Source organism: Linderina pennispora (genome assembly GCF_002104995.1).
Source record: "Linderina pennispora strain ATCC 12442 chromosome Unknown DL89scaffold_112, whole genome shotgun sequence".
NCBI classification, from domain to species: Eukaryota; Fungi; Kickxellomycota; class Kickxellomycetes; order Kickxellales; family Kickxellaceae; genus Linderina; species Linderina pennispora.
Window position 1 is genome coordinate 17931 of NW_024468360.1, and position 14019 is coordinate 31949.

General features: G+C 53.2%; 2 protein-coding genes across 2 annotated transcripts; both read right to left on the reverse strand.

The window, feature by feature from the left end:
• Nucleotides 1-3649: 3649 nt before the first annotated feature.
• On the reverse strand, nt 3650-4186 carry DL89DRAFT_42063 (uncharacterized protein). Its single transcript, XM_040891642.1, has 2 exons — nt 3785-4186; nt 3650-3665 (listed from the first exon to the last, which is right to left on the reverse strand). The coding sequence occupies exon 1, from the start codon at nt 4083-4085 to the stop codon at nt 3876-3878; it is 210 nt and encodes a 69-aa protein (XP_040739208.1). The 5' UTR covers nt 4086-4186; the 3' UTR covers nt 3650-3665; nt 3785-3875.
• A 7256-nt stretch (nt 4187-11442) lies between these two features.
• DL89DRAFT_288459 (uncharacterized protein) lies at nt 11443-11943 on the reverse strand (the record flags this gene model as incomplete). The annotated part of the gene is made up of 1 exon (XM_040889922.1): nt 11443-11943. The coding sequence occupies one exon, from the start codon at nt 11941-11943 to the stop codon at nt 11443-11445; it is 501 nt and encodes a 166-aa protein (XP_040739209.1).
• Between the last annotated feature and the right edge of the window lie 2076 nt (nt 11944-14019).

The following is a 14019-nucleotide window of genomic DNA, read 5'->3' on the forward strand; positions in this document are numbered from 1 at the left end:
CCTGGTTTTTGTCCAGCGGTGGTGGGCTATATGCACGGTCTCTGCGCGACCGATCGCGGGACCTATCTCTGCCCCTGCCCCTGTCTCTGCTTCTATCTCTGTACTGACTACGGGAAGACATGTATGTGCTGAAATAAAGGGAATGGTGGTAGAAAACCAGCGGGTGTGTTTCTGCGTGTTGGTCGCTGTCAGATTTAGCAATCACAGGAAAAGCCGAGTGGATTTGGGTCAACTTTTACAGTCATGGAAAAATGAGCGTAAGCATCCACCGATCCAGCACGCCCCTTAAATGGGCGAGAAGGGCCAGATTGCTACAATTGGCTCATCTTTATCTTCTTCTTCTTCTTCTTCTCTAGTCAGCCGTTTCTTTTTGTAATTACTCTCAGCTACAAGCCAGTCATAAAAATATACAGATCATGTTCCGTACTGCCCTGTCCCAAGTCTATCGGTCGCCGTCAGTAATGACCCGCCTTCCCGCCGTCAGATCTGCCGCATTCGCGCGCCGCCAGTACTCCGACAAGCCCGCAAACGAGGCGTCGCCCAAGGCTGAGGAGGCCAAGGCTGGAGAGGCTAAGGCAGTGAGCGCCGAGGAGTTCGCCAAGCTGCAGAAGCAGGTGGAGGAGAAAGACGCGAAGATCAAGGAGCTCAAGGACGCGTACCTGCGGTCGCTGGCAGACACCGAGAACCTGCGCACACGCAGCAAAACCGAGCTCGACAACATGAAGGTGTTTGCGATCCAGAAGTTCGCAAAGGACCTGCTGGATACCGTCGATATCCTGGAGCTGGCGCTGAAGCACGTGCCGAAGGAGCACCTGTCCGACAAGACCAACCACAAGTCGCTCAACGACCTGTTCGAGGGCGTCGATATGACCATGGGCAACCTGCTCAAGACCCTGGAGCGCCACGGCGTCGAGTCTTTTGACCCGATCGACAAGGTCTATGACCCGAACACCAGTCATGCGCTGTACCAGGTGCCCATGCCGGGCAAGGAGCCGGGCACTGTGTTCAGCGTCGAGAAGCGCGGATACATCATCAAGGGCCGCGTTCTCCGGCCCGCCCAGGTTGGCGTCGTGCTCGATCCGAACGGCAACTAAGCCGTGTGTCCTTTCTACTCTAGATCTCACCCTCTATAAATTGCGTACCAGTATCGGCAGAAGCCGCCTCAGTGCTATTGTGGAAAAAAAAAAAGCATTTTGTATTCAGAAAATTGTCCAAGAGAAGAGTGATGGCGTGCCTAGCAGGAGAGAACATTGCACGCGCCAGCATATCAGGCAATGTTGGACAGGTAGTCCTTGATCTCGGCCGGTGACAGGCACTGGAACGTCGGCTTTGCCCCGCCCTCGACACCAAGGCCGCCAATAATGCCGACATCAATCGACGTCTCAGTCATCTGGCCCTCGAACCCCTCCTTCAGAGTCAAAATTGCTGTGTGCACAGCATCTTCAAGCTCCATGTCGCCGTTGAACCGCTTCTCCAGGAACGTCTTGGCGTTAATCATGTTCTTGCCAATTGCCGTCGCCTTCCACGGGAAGTAAGATCCCGAAGGGTCCACCTGGTACAGGCTCGGCCCGCGCTCGTCCACGCCCGCCAGCAGCAGCGAGACGCCGAACGGCCGCACTCCTCCCGACTGCGTAAACTCCTGCATGATGCTCGCCAGCTCCTTCACCAGGATACGCACGGGCGGGTCCTCCATGTAGATCCGACGGTACTTTTGCGCTGACTTGCGCGCTGCGTTCACGAGAACACGGAAGTCGGGGCCCATGCCAGAGTACACCATGCCGATGGTGTCGCAGACCTTGACCACATACTCCAGCGTCGACACCTCGATCAGTGACGACCCTGCCTTCTTCTCTGTCGCAATCACCACGCCGTTGGCTGCCTTGATGCCGACGCTCGTTGAGCCATTGCCGACCGCTGCCAGCGCATGCTCAATCTGAAGAAGCTTACCATTTGGCGCAAATGTCGTAAGCGAGAAGCTGTAAGCGTCCATGTCACCCATGTTGAAGTGTTGGCTATAATTCTGATTGCGGTGGAGAAAACAAAGATATGTAAATTGAAGAGCTGAGCAGAAGAGGGCGCAGGAAAAAGGTGCTGGCGAATTAGCAGGACGGGCTTGGATACTGGAAACACGCCGGGACGCGCAAGCAGACAGGGTAATTACGTGGCCAGCCCAAATCCGCCGGCCATTGGGCACAGCCGAAAATCTAATCCACGTGATTCCGATGAGACTACGCACTAGCACGCCAGATGCCTGCGGGCGCTCAAAAAAGAAGACCTAAAGGCGCTCATAGAACAGCATGTAGGCGTCGCCAGAGGCCAGCACATGGTCGAGCGACACAGCCGCCACAGTATGGTCTGATATGCAGAACCACTTTCCTGGCGCCTCCATCTTCTCGTCTTCACCTGCCACCCGTCGGTACGCATAAAAATGGCCCGAGTGGTGCGATCCAGCGTGGACTACGACGGCCGACAGCCGGTACAGGCAGTTGTTGCGCTTGGCCTCCGCCTTCGACGCAGAACTCAGCGGCTGCGGGCCAGAAATCGGCGCTGATGCGTTGGTGTTGATATGCCCTGTGGTTGTGAACGGCGAGATGTCGAGCAGGAGCTGCAGCCGCACACGTGCCGGGTTCTTGATCATATCGCCACTGGGCGTGAATATCGATCTCGACAGATGCAGAACCAGGATCTTGGGCGTCCGTGCAATCATTGTCTGCTTTGTTGACACGCCAGGGGGCGGCGACACCAGCTCGATGCCCTTGAGGTTGGTCTCCGGGTTAGTCGCCAGTGCCTTTGCGACCTCGTCCTGCTGGTCGCTGAGCCTGCTGATAGCCGCAATGTGCCGTTTTGCCCGTTTTGACTCGCTCTCCGTGTTTGCCAGCTCAGCTTGGTGGTGCGCAATATCTTGTTTGATTTTGTGTAGGGTCGCTGTCAATGTGCAGTGTCGGCACTTGAAATCGTCGAGCCGGTCAATTACAGTGTACATGCCCAGGCACGCCTCAATGGTAGTCGTGCTGGCCCTCGGCACGGCTAGCGACAGGTTGTCGAATGTGAAATGCCGGATGGCTGCTGTATATCCGCACTTGACACAGGCGATGCGGCTGGCGGCCATGCCTAGCAAGGGATTGGAGAATGGCGGCATACGGCAGGTCGCTGTGCTGCCCGAGTAACTCGTCTCGACCTGGCTCCCCGGAGTTGCTGTACGTGGCCCTTCTGATTTACCGTCGCTGCTGGGTATCGAAATCACGCTACTCTTCATCGGCTCGCTCTAAAGGACACGGGTGTTAGTCCACAGCTATGTCAAAGGGAGCCCACACACAGCTACCAAGGCCCTTTCTTACCTTTGTAAGGAATCCCGAGTTGAATATAGATGCATCAGACTCGCGCCTCGACGACTGCAGCGTGCTCGAAATCATCTGAAACAGCTCCTGCGCGTCCTGCTCTCCCATGCTCGACACCCACCTGCCCTTCTGACTCAAACTGCTTATTAGCATTCGTGGCGAAAGCGCCTTAACCCGCCTCTGCTGAGGCGCAAGCTCATCCATCACAAGCTTCAGCTGCGCGCATATCGCCTTATCAACCGAATTACTGCGCACCACGCCATCCTCGGCCAAAAATTCCAGGCAGTTGTCTAGGTACAGCTCAAACTCGCGCAGCGACGCCAGCGACTACAAAAGAGGGTGTGTGCAAATCTCGTTAGTGCACACGAGGGCGCAGTAGCAGGACACCAGTGCTTCCTGGAAATTGGATTGTCCAGGAGAATGTGCGGAGAGGGGGTTGGGCATACCTGTAGCGTGGAATTAAGGAAGCAGGTGTTCCCCAGGTTGTATAGCCCGCGCAGGTACACTACAGAGTCTCGATATCATTAGCATGTGCCGCTACGTGCATTCTTCCGGAGTGGCTCTGGTGCACCTGCCTTTGGTCCGCTTCTTGCGGTCGCCCTTGCCCTTGCGCGACTGTGCCTTTGGTCCGCTGCTAGCTGCTGCCAGCATGAGCGCGCAGGCAACCAGCGACACTGCGCTAACCGATGCTGCTAGCACCATGCTCCGCGGCCCATTGCCAAATACCCCGGGTAGTGCCAATTGCATTGTTCCAAAATATATGAACAGAAAATACTCGATAGTAGTAGCTGCGAAGGGAGAGGGAGCTCCGTCGACAGTGGCACTGCCTGGCTGCTGTAGACAAGGCTCCTAGCATTGATTAGAGATCGATGATTGGGGTGCGATTGTGATCAAGATTCTATCGGGGCTTGGAGGCCGAGTTTGCCGTAATCACACAGCCCTTTCGCCTCATGCGCCTGCTGCTTGCTTCTCAGCTTCGCAGCCTCCTTTCGCTATTAGCCGTTTCACCCATGCTATCGCAGATCAGACAAAAGGCAGTCAGCGCCAGACTGCTGCAGCGTTGCATGCTGAATTCGGGCAGAACCTACGTGTCACGCGTGGTGGCCCATGCCCATTTTCAGCCCGCGAAACCCTCGCTCTCGATCCAGCGCGCGTCGCTCTCTACCACCCGCGCTCTACGCAATGCCGCCAGCGAGCCCAGCAAACTGCAGATCCTCGGATCCACCTATGCTGCCGACAACTGGACAAATGTAACGCCCACGATTCTCGACAAGACTGGGCGCAATCTCCTGCACCAGCCGGCGCACCCGCTGGCGATCTTGAAGGAGCTGATCTTTAAGGAGTTCCCGACCTTTGCTCACTACGATGCGATTACCCCGGACGTGTCAACGTACAACAACTTTGACTCGCTGGGGTTCGCCCAAGACCACATCGGCAGGTCGCGCTCCGACACGTACTACATTAACGAAAACATGCTGCTTCGTACGCACACATCGGCTCACCAGCTCCAGCTGCTGAAGGCCGGAAAGCAAGGCGACAGGAGCCTGTTGGACCATGCAAGGAATGGCAGCGCAGCGCCCATGAACGAGCGGTTCCTGGTCGCTGCCGATGTGTATCGCCGCGACGAGATTGACGCCAGCCACTACCCGGTGTTCCACCAGATGGAGGGCGTCTGCACGTTCTCGCGTGCTGAGATCCAAAAGATCAAGGCCGCTGCGTCATCGCCCAATTCCTCGACCAGCTCCGCGGCCCAGGTCTCAGACACAACTGTTATTAGTAGCGAAAACCCAAAGCAGCCCGAGCATACCGACGAGGAGGTCGCCTTCCTTGTAGAGGACATGAAGCAGACAATGAACAACATGGTTGTGCAGATTCTGACCAAGGCCGTCGCCGCCAAAAGGACTGCAGGCAATGCCGACAACACGCAGACTGAGTTCCCAGTGCGCTGGATAGACGCGACCTTCCCATTCACTAGCCCCAGCTGGGAGATGGAGGTGCTGTTCCAAGGCGAATGGCTGGAAATCTGCGGCTGCGGCATCATGAAGCAGAAGATCCTGAGTGACGCTGGGATGACCGACCGTGTAGGCTGGGCATTCGGGTTTGGTCTCGAGCGTCTGGCGATGCTGCTGTTTGGCGTGCCCGACATTCGCCTGTTCTGGAGCACTGACCCTCGCTTCACCGACCAGTTCGCGCCTGGCCAGATCAACACGTTCAAGTCGTTCTCGCGGCATCCGCCGTGCCCAAAGGACGTCAGCTTCTGGCTGCCTCAGGGCGGCGAATTCCATGAGAACGACCTCATGGATCTGATTCGGGATATCGCTGGCGATCTGGCCGAGGGTGTCAAACTTGTCGACGAGTTCACGCATCCGAAAACTGGCAAATCCAGCCGCTGCTACCGCATCAACTACTGTTCTATGGACCGCAATGTCACGCATGAGGAGATCAACGAGATCCAGGAGCGCGTCAGAGGCCAGATGGTCCAGCGCCTGGGTATCACGCTTCGCTAAGGAAAATCAGAGTATCTCAATTCTAAGCTAATAAAAGACTCAGTAGTGCCGACGCTGCGTGTTGTAGCCACGCCCATGCCGTTCATTGCGGTGGCGCGATCTATAGCCATTCTCATTGTCGTTGTCGTACTCTCGGGCTCTACGGCGGTCCCTGCTCCGATGCCCATCCCGGCTGTAGTCCCTGCTGCCATACCGTGGTGAAGATGGCGATCGTCTTCTCCTGGACCGACTGCGGCGAGACCGCGAACGAGACCGGGACCGGGATCTAGACCGGGATCTGTACCTTTTCGCATATCGCGACCGAGAGCGAGACCGCGGCGGTGTTGTCCGTTTCCTGCTGCTATATGTGTTCTTTGCTACCTCCTTAGGCAGCGACTTCGCGCTCGCAATCTCTACATCTGTCTGCGGCTGGCTCATCTCATCATGCCGCTCGTGTCGCCGCTTCCTGATACCTGCCACATGGTGCTCCAGCGTGCCTTGGATGCAGATTTTTAGTTCATCTACTGTGAGCGGCATCACACGCGGCAAACTGCGCTGGTACAGCGCCTTTATAGTTTTTGCAACCTGAACCACATCCTCGCCGTTGGCATCGAAAATAATCCACCATGGCGGCGACATGGGAAGCTGTAGATTACATTCATATGCTGCCATGTATATCGCGCCGCAGGCAATTGTGTCGGGTTGGAAGCACACGTATATCGGCGTTCTCAAAAGGTCGTTGAGGTAGTTCCACGCTAGCTGTGGGACTCTAGGGTGGCTACTGAGATCGAGGCTTTGCATATAATTTACCAGCAGTCCGTATGGCAGTTCGACCTGCACGTTGAACCCGAGCATGCGCAACACCTGCATTTCGCCAATAATCATCTCGTTCTTCAGATCGTAGTACTCGCTGTCGTATCCATCAGTCACGATCTCTGGGTACCCACGGTCACGCTTGATAATAATATCGACTACATTGATGATATTGCGCACAGTCTGCGGATTCTCCTCGACTTTGCAGGCCAAAAACAACGCGCCGAGCACGGTGCTGCGCAACGAGAACTCTGTGAATGACGCCAAGTAGTAGAATCTTTGAAACATGATCTGTGCGCTGGCCATGACAACCTGAGGAACCCGTAGGACTATACCAGAGGACTCGATCAGGTGGCACCCGTAAGCGCGCATGTCTGACTCCAGCTCCCGCGTCATCCCACGCTCCTGCGACGGCGACTGCAGAATCTGGCTGGGCGTCAGCAGCGGGTTCTTTAGGGACAATCGAGACATTGTCAGGGGAATTATAAAGCAGAGAGGAGGCCTGTAATGACGCAAAGAAGTACCCACCTTTCTGAGCCGAATCGTTGTGGGCTTGCAGGGCAAACTACGCTTCCCCATTTCAGGGTACAGTTATGGCGAAAAAATAAAAATAAAGAGAAAACAAACAAAAGATAACATGGGCCTAAAGAGCACTGCTGTCGACTCCGGACCCTTACCCCTGAGTGCAACCGCACTTTTCATGTGCTCTGAATTCCCCAGCGGACCAATGCCATGAGTGAATTCCCTTTCCAAAGAGCCCCGTTGTACTCGGTGACCTTGGCTGCCACAATGCTCCCTCAGGTACCCGTGGCCAGGGCTCTCGTCAGTGTCGGAATGGTGCTCTGGCTGCAGCATTGAAGCAGGGCGCACTAATACCAAAAACTGGTATTGCTTGTCATATCGTTTAGATAAATGTCTTTCTAATGGCACCTATAATGCATACTGCCGATGTTATTGATAATCCTAGTGTTGGGACAAAGTTAATATTTATGAAGAGAAGCGTCATGTTACTATTAGACAAGAGCAAGTGCAAAAAGGTGCTGTGCACACTAGACACCACATTACGACACCTTATTGTCATAGCCTTTCCCTCAGGAAGAATGGCGAATGAGCACCTTTTTACAATGTACACAGCTGCTGATAGATCCACTTGCTCAACTCACTCAACAATCATTTGCATGGCTCCTCGACTGTGAGAAGAGTTTGATAAATATATTGAAGGCGTTGTACCAGGGAAGTTGCTGAGGATACCAGCTATGCCTGTAGCAGTCTAGCTGAGGACTGCTGGTATGCGAATCCGATAACGGATACATGGTGCTGATGGCTAGGAACACATAACGTGGACATATTCTATGAGGTACATGGTGATTATACCAAAGGCATTATCATATGGACCACTATTGTCAATACCAGGTACATAGCAAAATCTGTAATATATATTTTTTGGTAGTGCTGGCCATTCTAATGTTGTAGAGAGGGGCTGAGACCGGTAGTGGGAGACGAGTTAGAATGTTATCAAAATACGAGAATATACTATTCGATAGGGAATTCAATGGGAGGCCTGTGGGTTCCCTTCTTTTCATACTCAGGGAGTCGAGTTTGAAGAGTTCTATAGAAAACATTACTTGCCAGTATTGAACGCGGACCACTGGGGCGCTACAAAGGCCAGACTGAGTCTATCTGTAGCTGGCTCGGTTTGGTTTGGCTTGTCAGCCCATCACCGCAACAGTAGTTAGAGCTGCCTTAATAACGCAGTTTGTAAGCATGCCAAACCGGATATGTGAGCCACAGATAGTTAGTTGTCAAGCAGTATATGAGGTTTAATCAAGCTGACCCAAACATAATAACACCTTCAAAGTTTATCGTAAAACAGGGATGGGCGTCAATTGGCATATGGCCTTGCTACTGTATGAGGGGTTCAAGCACCTTCCTTATCTTGGAATTGTCTCGGTTGAATGCACTTATGTTGGGATGCAAGTTATAAACACGCTGATGCACTTGGGAATAGAGACATTCCGTATAGCCGACCTTCTCGAGCACTATCTGCTTGCGAGTTAGAACATGCACTCTGAGTATTGTCTCTCTATCCAGGAAATTCCTATAGTGCAGCGGCGAAAGGAGCGCTCGGGCCACGTACTGACAAAACTTGCAGTAGTCTCCATTTTCATGATATTTCTGCATCATGAAAATTGCGCGAGCTTCATCATACGCAGACTCATACAGCATTTTCACCTTTTCACCTAATTTTCTAAGCTGCTCTCTCTCCCAAGGTTTGACATTGGCAGCTACGTGGGAGTCGCTTGGAAGTGCGTCGACATCATAGTGGCAGGCATCGACGATTTCTGATATAGCAGTCTCGCATATCCGATTCATCTTCTTCAATTCTCCCTTCAGCCATTTACGATGCTCAGGTGAAAACAAGCGACATGTCACAATAGCGACAACACCGTCTATCATCAAAATCGCTATCGCTTAGCCATCTGTGCTCCGGAGCGGTGCAATAATAATATTGCTGCGTGTTGTGAATCAAGAGGGAATCTGCTAGCCTGCGGAGTCGAGCACTATCATATTCATATCCCTCTTGGTTCGATCCTTCTCTGACTGGTCTGACTCGTAATCCTCGCCTGAAACATAATACTGGGTGGCGTCACTACTTTCATCCATCGAACGACCCATGTCTTCGTCCTCTGAATATGCGCTGTCTCCATACACTGCACTACCTCTTTCATCATCCTCGGCACCCAGTTCGTTGATGTCATCAAGTGTGATAACCCTCTGTTCAGTGATGTCTGTTTCGTTGAAATTAAAACCGTCGAGTATCAGGACGGACATCAGGCTATTTTGGTCATCAACTTCGCCATTTCGTTCCGATGATTGCAGTAATCTATGGCTTATCATAGTGCGAGAAAAATAACAAAGCGATGCTGTGTGGTGGGATAGGTGCTGGAACAGGTGGTGGTTTGCAGATAGTTGCAAGAACGATGGCCAGCGTCTGCTTTTTATATGCTGTCCTGGGTACATCCTCATGTGGTAAAGGGTGTATGATCGGCCATGTCTTTACACAAAGCTAACTCCATCCCCGCTGGTAAACACTAGTTTGAACACAAATGGGCGATTCGCCTCTTTCCATTTTGGATATTATCCTTTCCACACATTATGTTGAAAGAAATTCAATGATTAGTTGGCTTTTGTTCCTTCTTCATAGCACTAGTTTTGCAAAAAGATATGTTGGTCATCTAGACTTGGCTAGCAGACCATTTTCCTGTCTCGCCCTGATGTTAAGGGTGGAGTTTGAATACAGAATAGCTACTACTTACATGGTGCGGTATTGCAAATTCAATGTTGGCGCTTTTGCATATAGTTTGAAGGTTGGTAGAATACTATTGTGAAATACCAGTACTTGAATAAATAGCGTGCTGCCATCTGGTTTCTAGCATCCCACTTGCTTTCTAGAGCTGACAAAATGAGCCATGTGCCAATGGTGTGATTCTGCAGATGGCAGCAAATTACTAATCGTTGCAACAACAGGGATCAGCTTGCTCAAGAACAAGCCAATGTCCTAATACGAAAGCGACATACTATCCCGCAGGCCATGGAAGATGTCCAGGATCTGCCTGTGAAAAGCCCTCACGTTTTAATTTTTCTTTTTGGTGATGCAACATCACCAGCAGAAATATTGTAAGACTTCATAGCGGATGAGAGCTAGCTGTAGACTTTTTGTCGTTCAGGAGCAGTATTGTTGCCGAACACACCATGGTGTTGCCGAATATTGCGAAAAGTAGCTCTACAGATGCTTTGGCGATCAGCAAAGTGTCATAGACCGATGACTGTGCATCATAGTCGTTACCACACGTGAGGGATTCCAAGGAGTATATAGATAATCCATCCTGCTAGTAGCAATTAACCAAAGCAGCTGATTCTGGGCAGCTTCTACTCGCCAAAGGACTCCGATAAGTGAGTGCGGTCTATGTGTGCTTCCTTTGCAAAGCCAAAGGAAATGGAACCTCATTCCGAGTGCAGTCCAATGCAGCATATTCTTCCTCTGGACGATAGGGATAATCGGCTTTTCTGATGGCTCTAGACTGGTGTGGGTCCTAACAGTGTCCATCCATACTGGTATACGGACCAGTCTGAATCTGTGGATAGTAGAGGGGTGACGAGGCATAGTACTGGGTAGGATAGATACTGTTGTTTATCAGCCTATTGCTGTTACCAGCTTCTAAAGAGTTCCAATGAGTTGCATTGTCTCAACAGTAATCTGGAACCAAAAGAATATGCCTCAGAAATGGACACTAGAAAGGATATTAACCATACTCGTACTTGTTTCTGGCAAGTAGATGCCATATTTGGCATATCATTTCTGTACAAAGGACCTCAGGTTCATTATTGGAATCCACAGTCCAAACCTTTGAAAGGCATGCTCGTTTATTGTGCAGCGTCTTTTACACCAGAGGACCCTCAGAACACAGTGATCGACATTCGCAATAGACCAGGCAAAATATCTGGCAGATGGCTTTTTGGTATAAATGCAACGGCATGTTTGCATCCTTCAAATATTCTCCAAAAGCCAGCGGCTAAACATGGTCTCGTCACATTTTCGTTCACTGATGATTCGTATCAATTCTACCCCACCAGACCCCAGTACATTATCTCCATGTCGGCACAGTCAGCATTGCGCAAGAGATACCCCATCTATTCTGACATCCTCAGCTAGCACCTCTGTTGGTAATTGTCAATAGGTTATGCAGACGATGTGGAGAAACCCATTGGTCCTACAGCATGATCAGTATCAAAGAAACCAATGGCTATCTCTGGGTGAAACGTAGACAGCAGGATGATACAAATGTCAAGCAGTCCACACGAACAGCAGACATCCAAGCCGCCACAACATGAGCAGAGTAATTCCTCAGACGCCATATCGTGCCTTGAGCACTCACGAGGATATTAGCTGGGGCAGCTCCTAGATGGACATAAACATGCATAGAGTATCCAGTATGCCATGTGTACATGTCACAGCCGCGTTCAATTCCTGCAAAAAGAATGCACATGTAGGTGCAGTGGTACTGGCTGGCATTGCAGCTGACAGCTGGCTGGCGTTCAAAGCCTGCAGATTCAAATATACCCCTTAGGGATGTCTCGTTCTTGTACAACCAAAATGCAAACTCAGTGTGCACGTCCGTTGAGGCGCTGAGTGTGCTTATCATGAAGGTATTTGGCAGCATCATAGCCCAGTGCACAAGCTTGTTGTCCTCAGGCGATTCGACAGCATATTCCATTGCAGCTGCCTGAACCACTTGCGCATACATGTCGGAAACATGGACGAGTTCAATGGAACTTTTTTGTGGTTAGAACCGAAAGAAAGAACGAGTTTAAAAGAGGTAAGACGAGGGAATGTTTGGGAGAAAGGGATCCCACTGAATGGTACGTAGCTTAGTCTTCCAGATCCTTATCCTTGCTGCTGTTCCCCGGAGTATGGATAGCGGTACGCACTCTGGTCCACGAGCTGCTGGTGCTCACAGGCTGGGTGATGAACGGAGTGTTGCCCTCGGTCGGCAGGGTGGACGAGCGGCCCAGCGAGGGCAGGTCGGGGAGGAAATTCACGCCATCCTCGTCTGTCCCTTGCGCTGCTGCTGCGAGTGGCGGATGGCGCCAAAGAACCTGACGGCCCGCTGGACATCGCGGATCGAGGACTCGACGCGCATGCGGGTGGTCGAGACCTCGGGCAGGTGCTGCTGGGCGGGGGACTCGGCGCTCTCGAGACCGAAGCAGGCGCTAAAGTCAGGCAGGGTGCGCAGGAAGAAGCCGACGGGCAGCGACAGGACGCCAATGAACAGGGTTCCGAGCCACTGCTCAGCAGACAGCGAGGTGGTGGAGAAGGCGATGCCACCGAATTCGACAATCAGCCACTGGACGCCAATGACGACGACCTGAACGAGCAGGAAGCCAGTGTCGTTGTGGATGTTGGCAAAGACGTTGAACTCGTGGGGCTGAATGCGGCGGCAGTTGACCTGGTTGAAGACCTGCAGGAACACGAACGAGTTGAAGACCATGGTGCGCAGCTGCGCCAGGCCTGCGTCGGTGTACTTGAGATGGAAGATCTCGTGGCCGTAGTTCAGCAGCAGCAGGTTGATGGCGACCTGGAAGATAGCCTGGCCGATGATCATGCGCCACATCTCGAAGGTGATCAGGGCCGAGTTGCGCTGCTGTGGCGGGCGGTCCAGAACCTCGTCTGTCGGGCCCTCAGTGGCCAGGGCCAGGGCAGCCAGGGTGTCCATGATCAGGTTGACCCAGAGCAGCTGCACGGCCGTCAGGGCTGACTGGCCGTCGGCGCTGAACACGGATGAGATGAAGGTCAGGAACACAGCAGTGATGTTGACGGTGAGCTGGAACTGCAGGAACTTGCGCACGCTGTCGTTGACCGCACGGCCCCAGCGCGCCTTGACAATCGACTTGAAGTCGTCGTCCATCAGGATGATATCGGAGGCTTCCTTGGCCACCTCAGTACCGGCAATGCCCATCGAGAAGCCGACGTCGGCAGCTTGAGCGCCGGCGAGTCGTTGGTGCCGTCACCAGTCATAGCCACGACCTCGTTGCGCTCCTGCAGGCGCTCAACCATAATCTGCTTGTCGAGGGGCGACGAGCGCGCCATGACCTGCAGACGGGGGAGCACAGCGTGCTGCTCCTCGGGGCTCAGCTGGCGCCATTGCGGGCCGGTGATGGCCTTGCCGCCCTTGGTCAGGATGCCAGCATCGCGGGCAATGGCACGTGCAGTCTCGATGTTATCACCAGTGATCATGCGGACAATGACGCCGGCCTTGTGGCAGTCAGCGACGGCCTGACGGACACCTGGGCGCAGCGGGTCCTGGATGCCCATGACACCGATCCAGATGAGGTCGGACAGCGGCGCGTCCTCGTCGCTGCAGCTGGTGCTCGTCGTCGGAAATGTCCTTAAAGGCCAGGGCAAAGGTACGCAGGGCATGGTTGGCCATCATCGAGATGTTGCGCAGGGCCTGGTTGCGGGCCGCCTGGTCGAGCGGATGCATATCTCCGTTCTCGTCGACATACTTGGAGCATGCGCGCAGGACAATCTCCGAGGCGCCCTTGGCGTGGACGCGGAACTGGCCGTTGGCAAGCGGGATGATGGTGGTCATGGTCTTCTTCTCGGACGAGAACGGATACACGCGGGCGGGCTTGTTGTCAGCGCGGACCGAGCGGTAGTCCTGGCCGCATGTCTTGGCAAAGCCCAGCAGGGCGCACTCGGACTTGGAGCCAATGAACTCGATGTGACCCGACTCGTCGGGACCCTCGAAGGCGGTGGAGTTGACGGCAATACCCTGCATCAGCAGCTCCTTGGTGCCCTGGGGCAGACCCTTGAAGAAGGC

Bases quoted from the DNA above. Each gene is read 5' to 3' on its own strand.
- DL89DRAFT_42063 (XM_040891642.1), bottom strand. From the start codon at position 4,085: ATGCAATTGGCACTACCCGGGGTATTTGGCAATGGGCCGCGGAGCATG.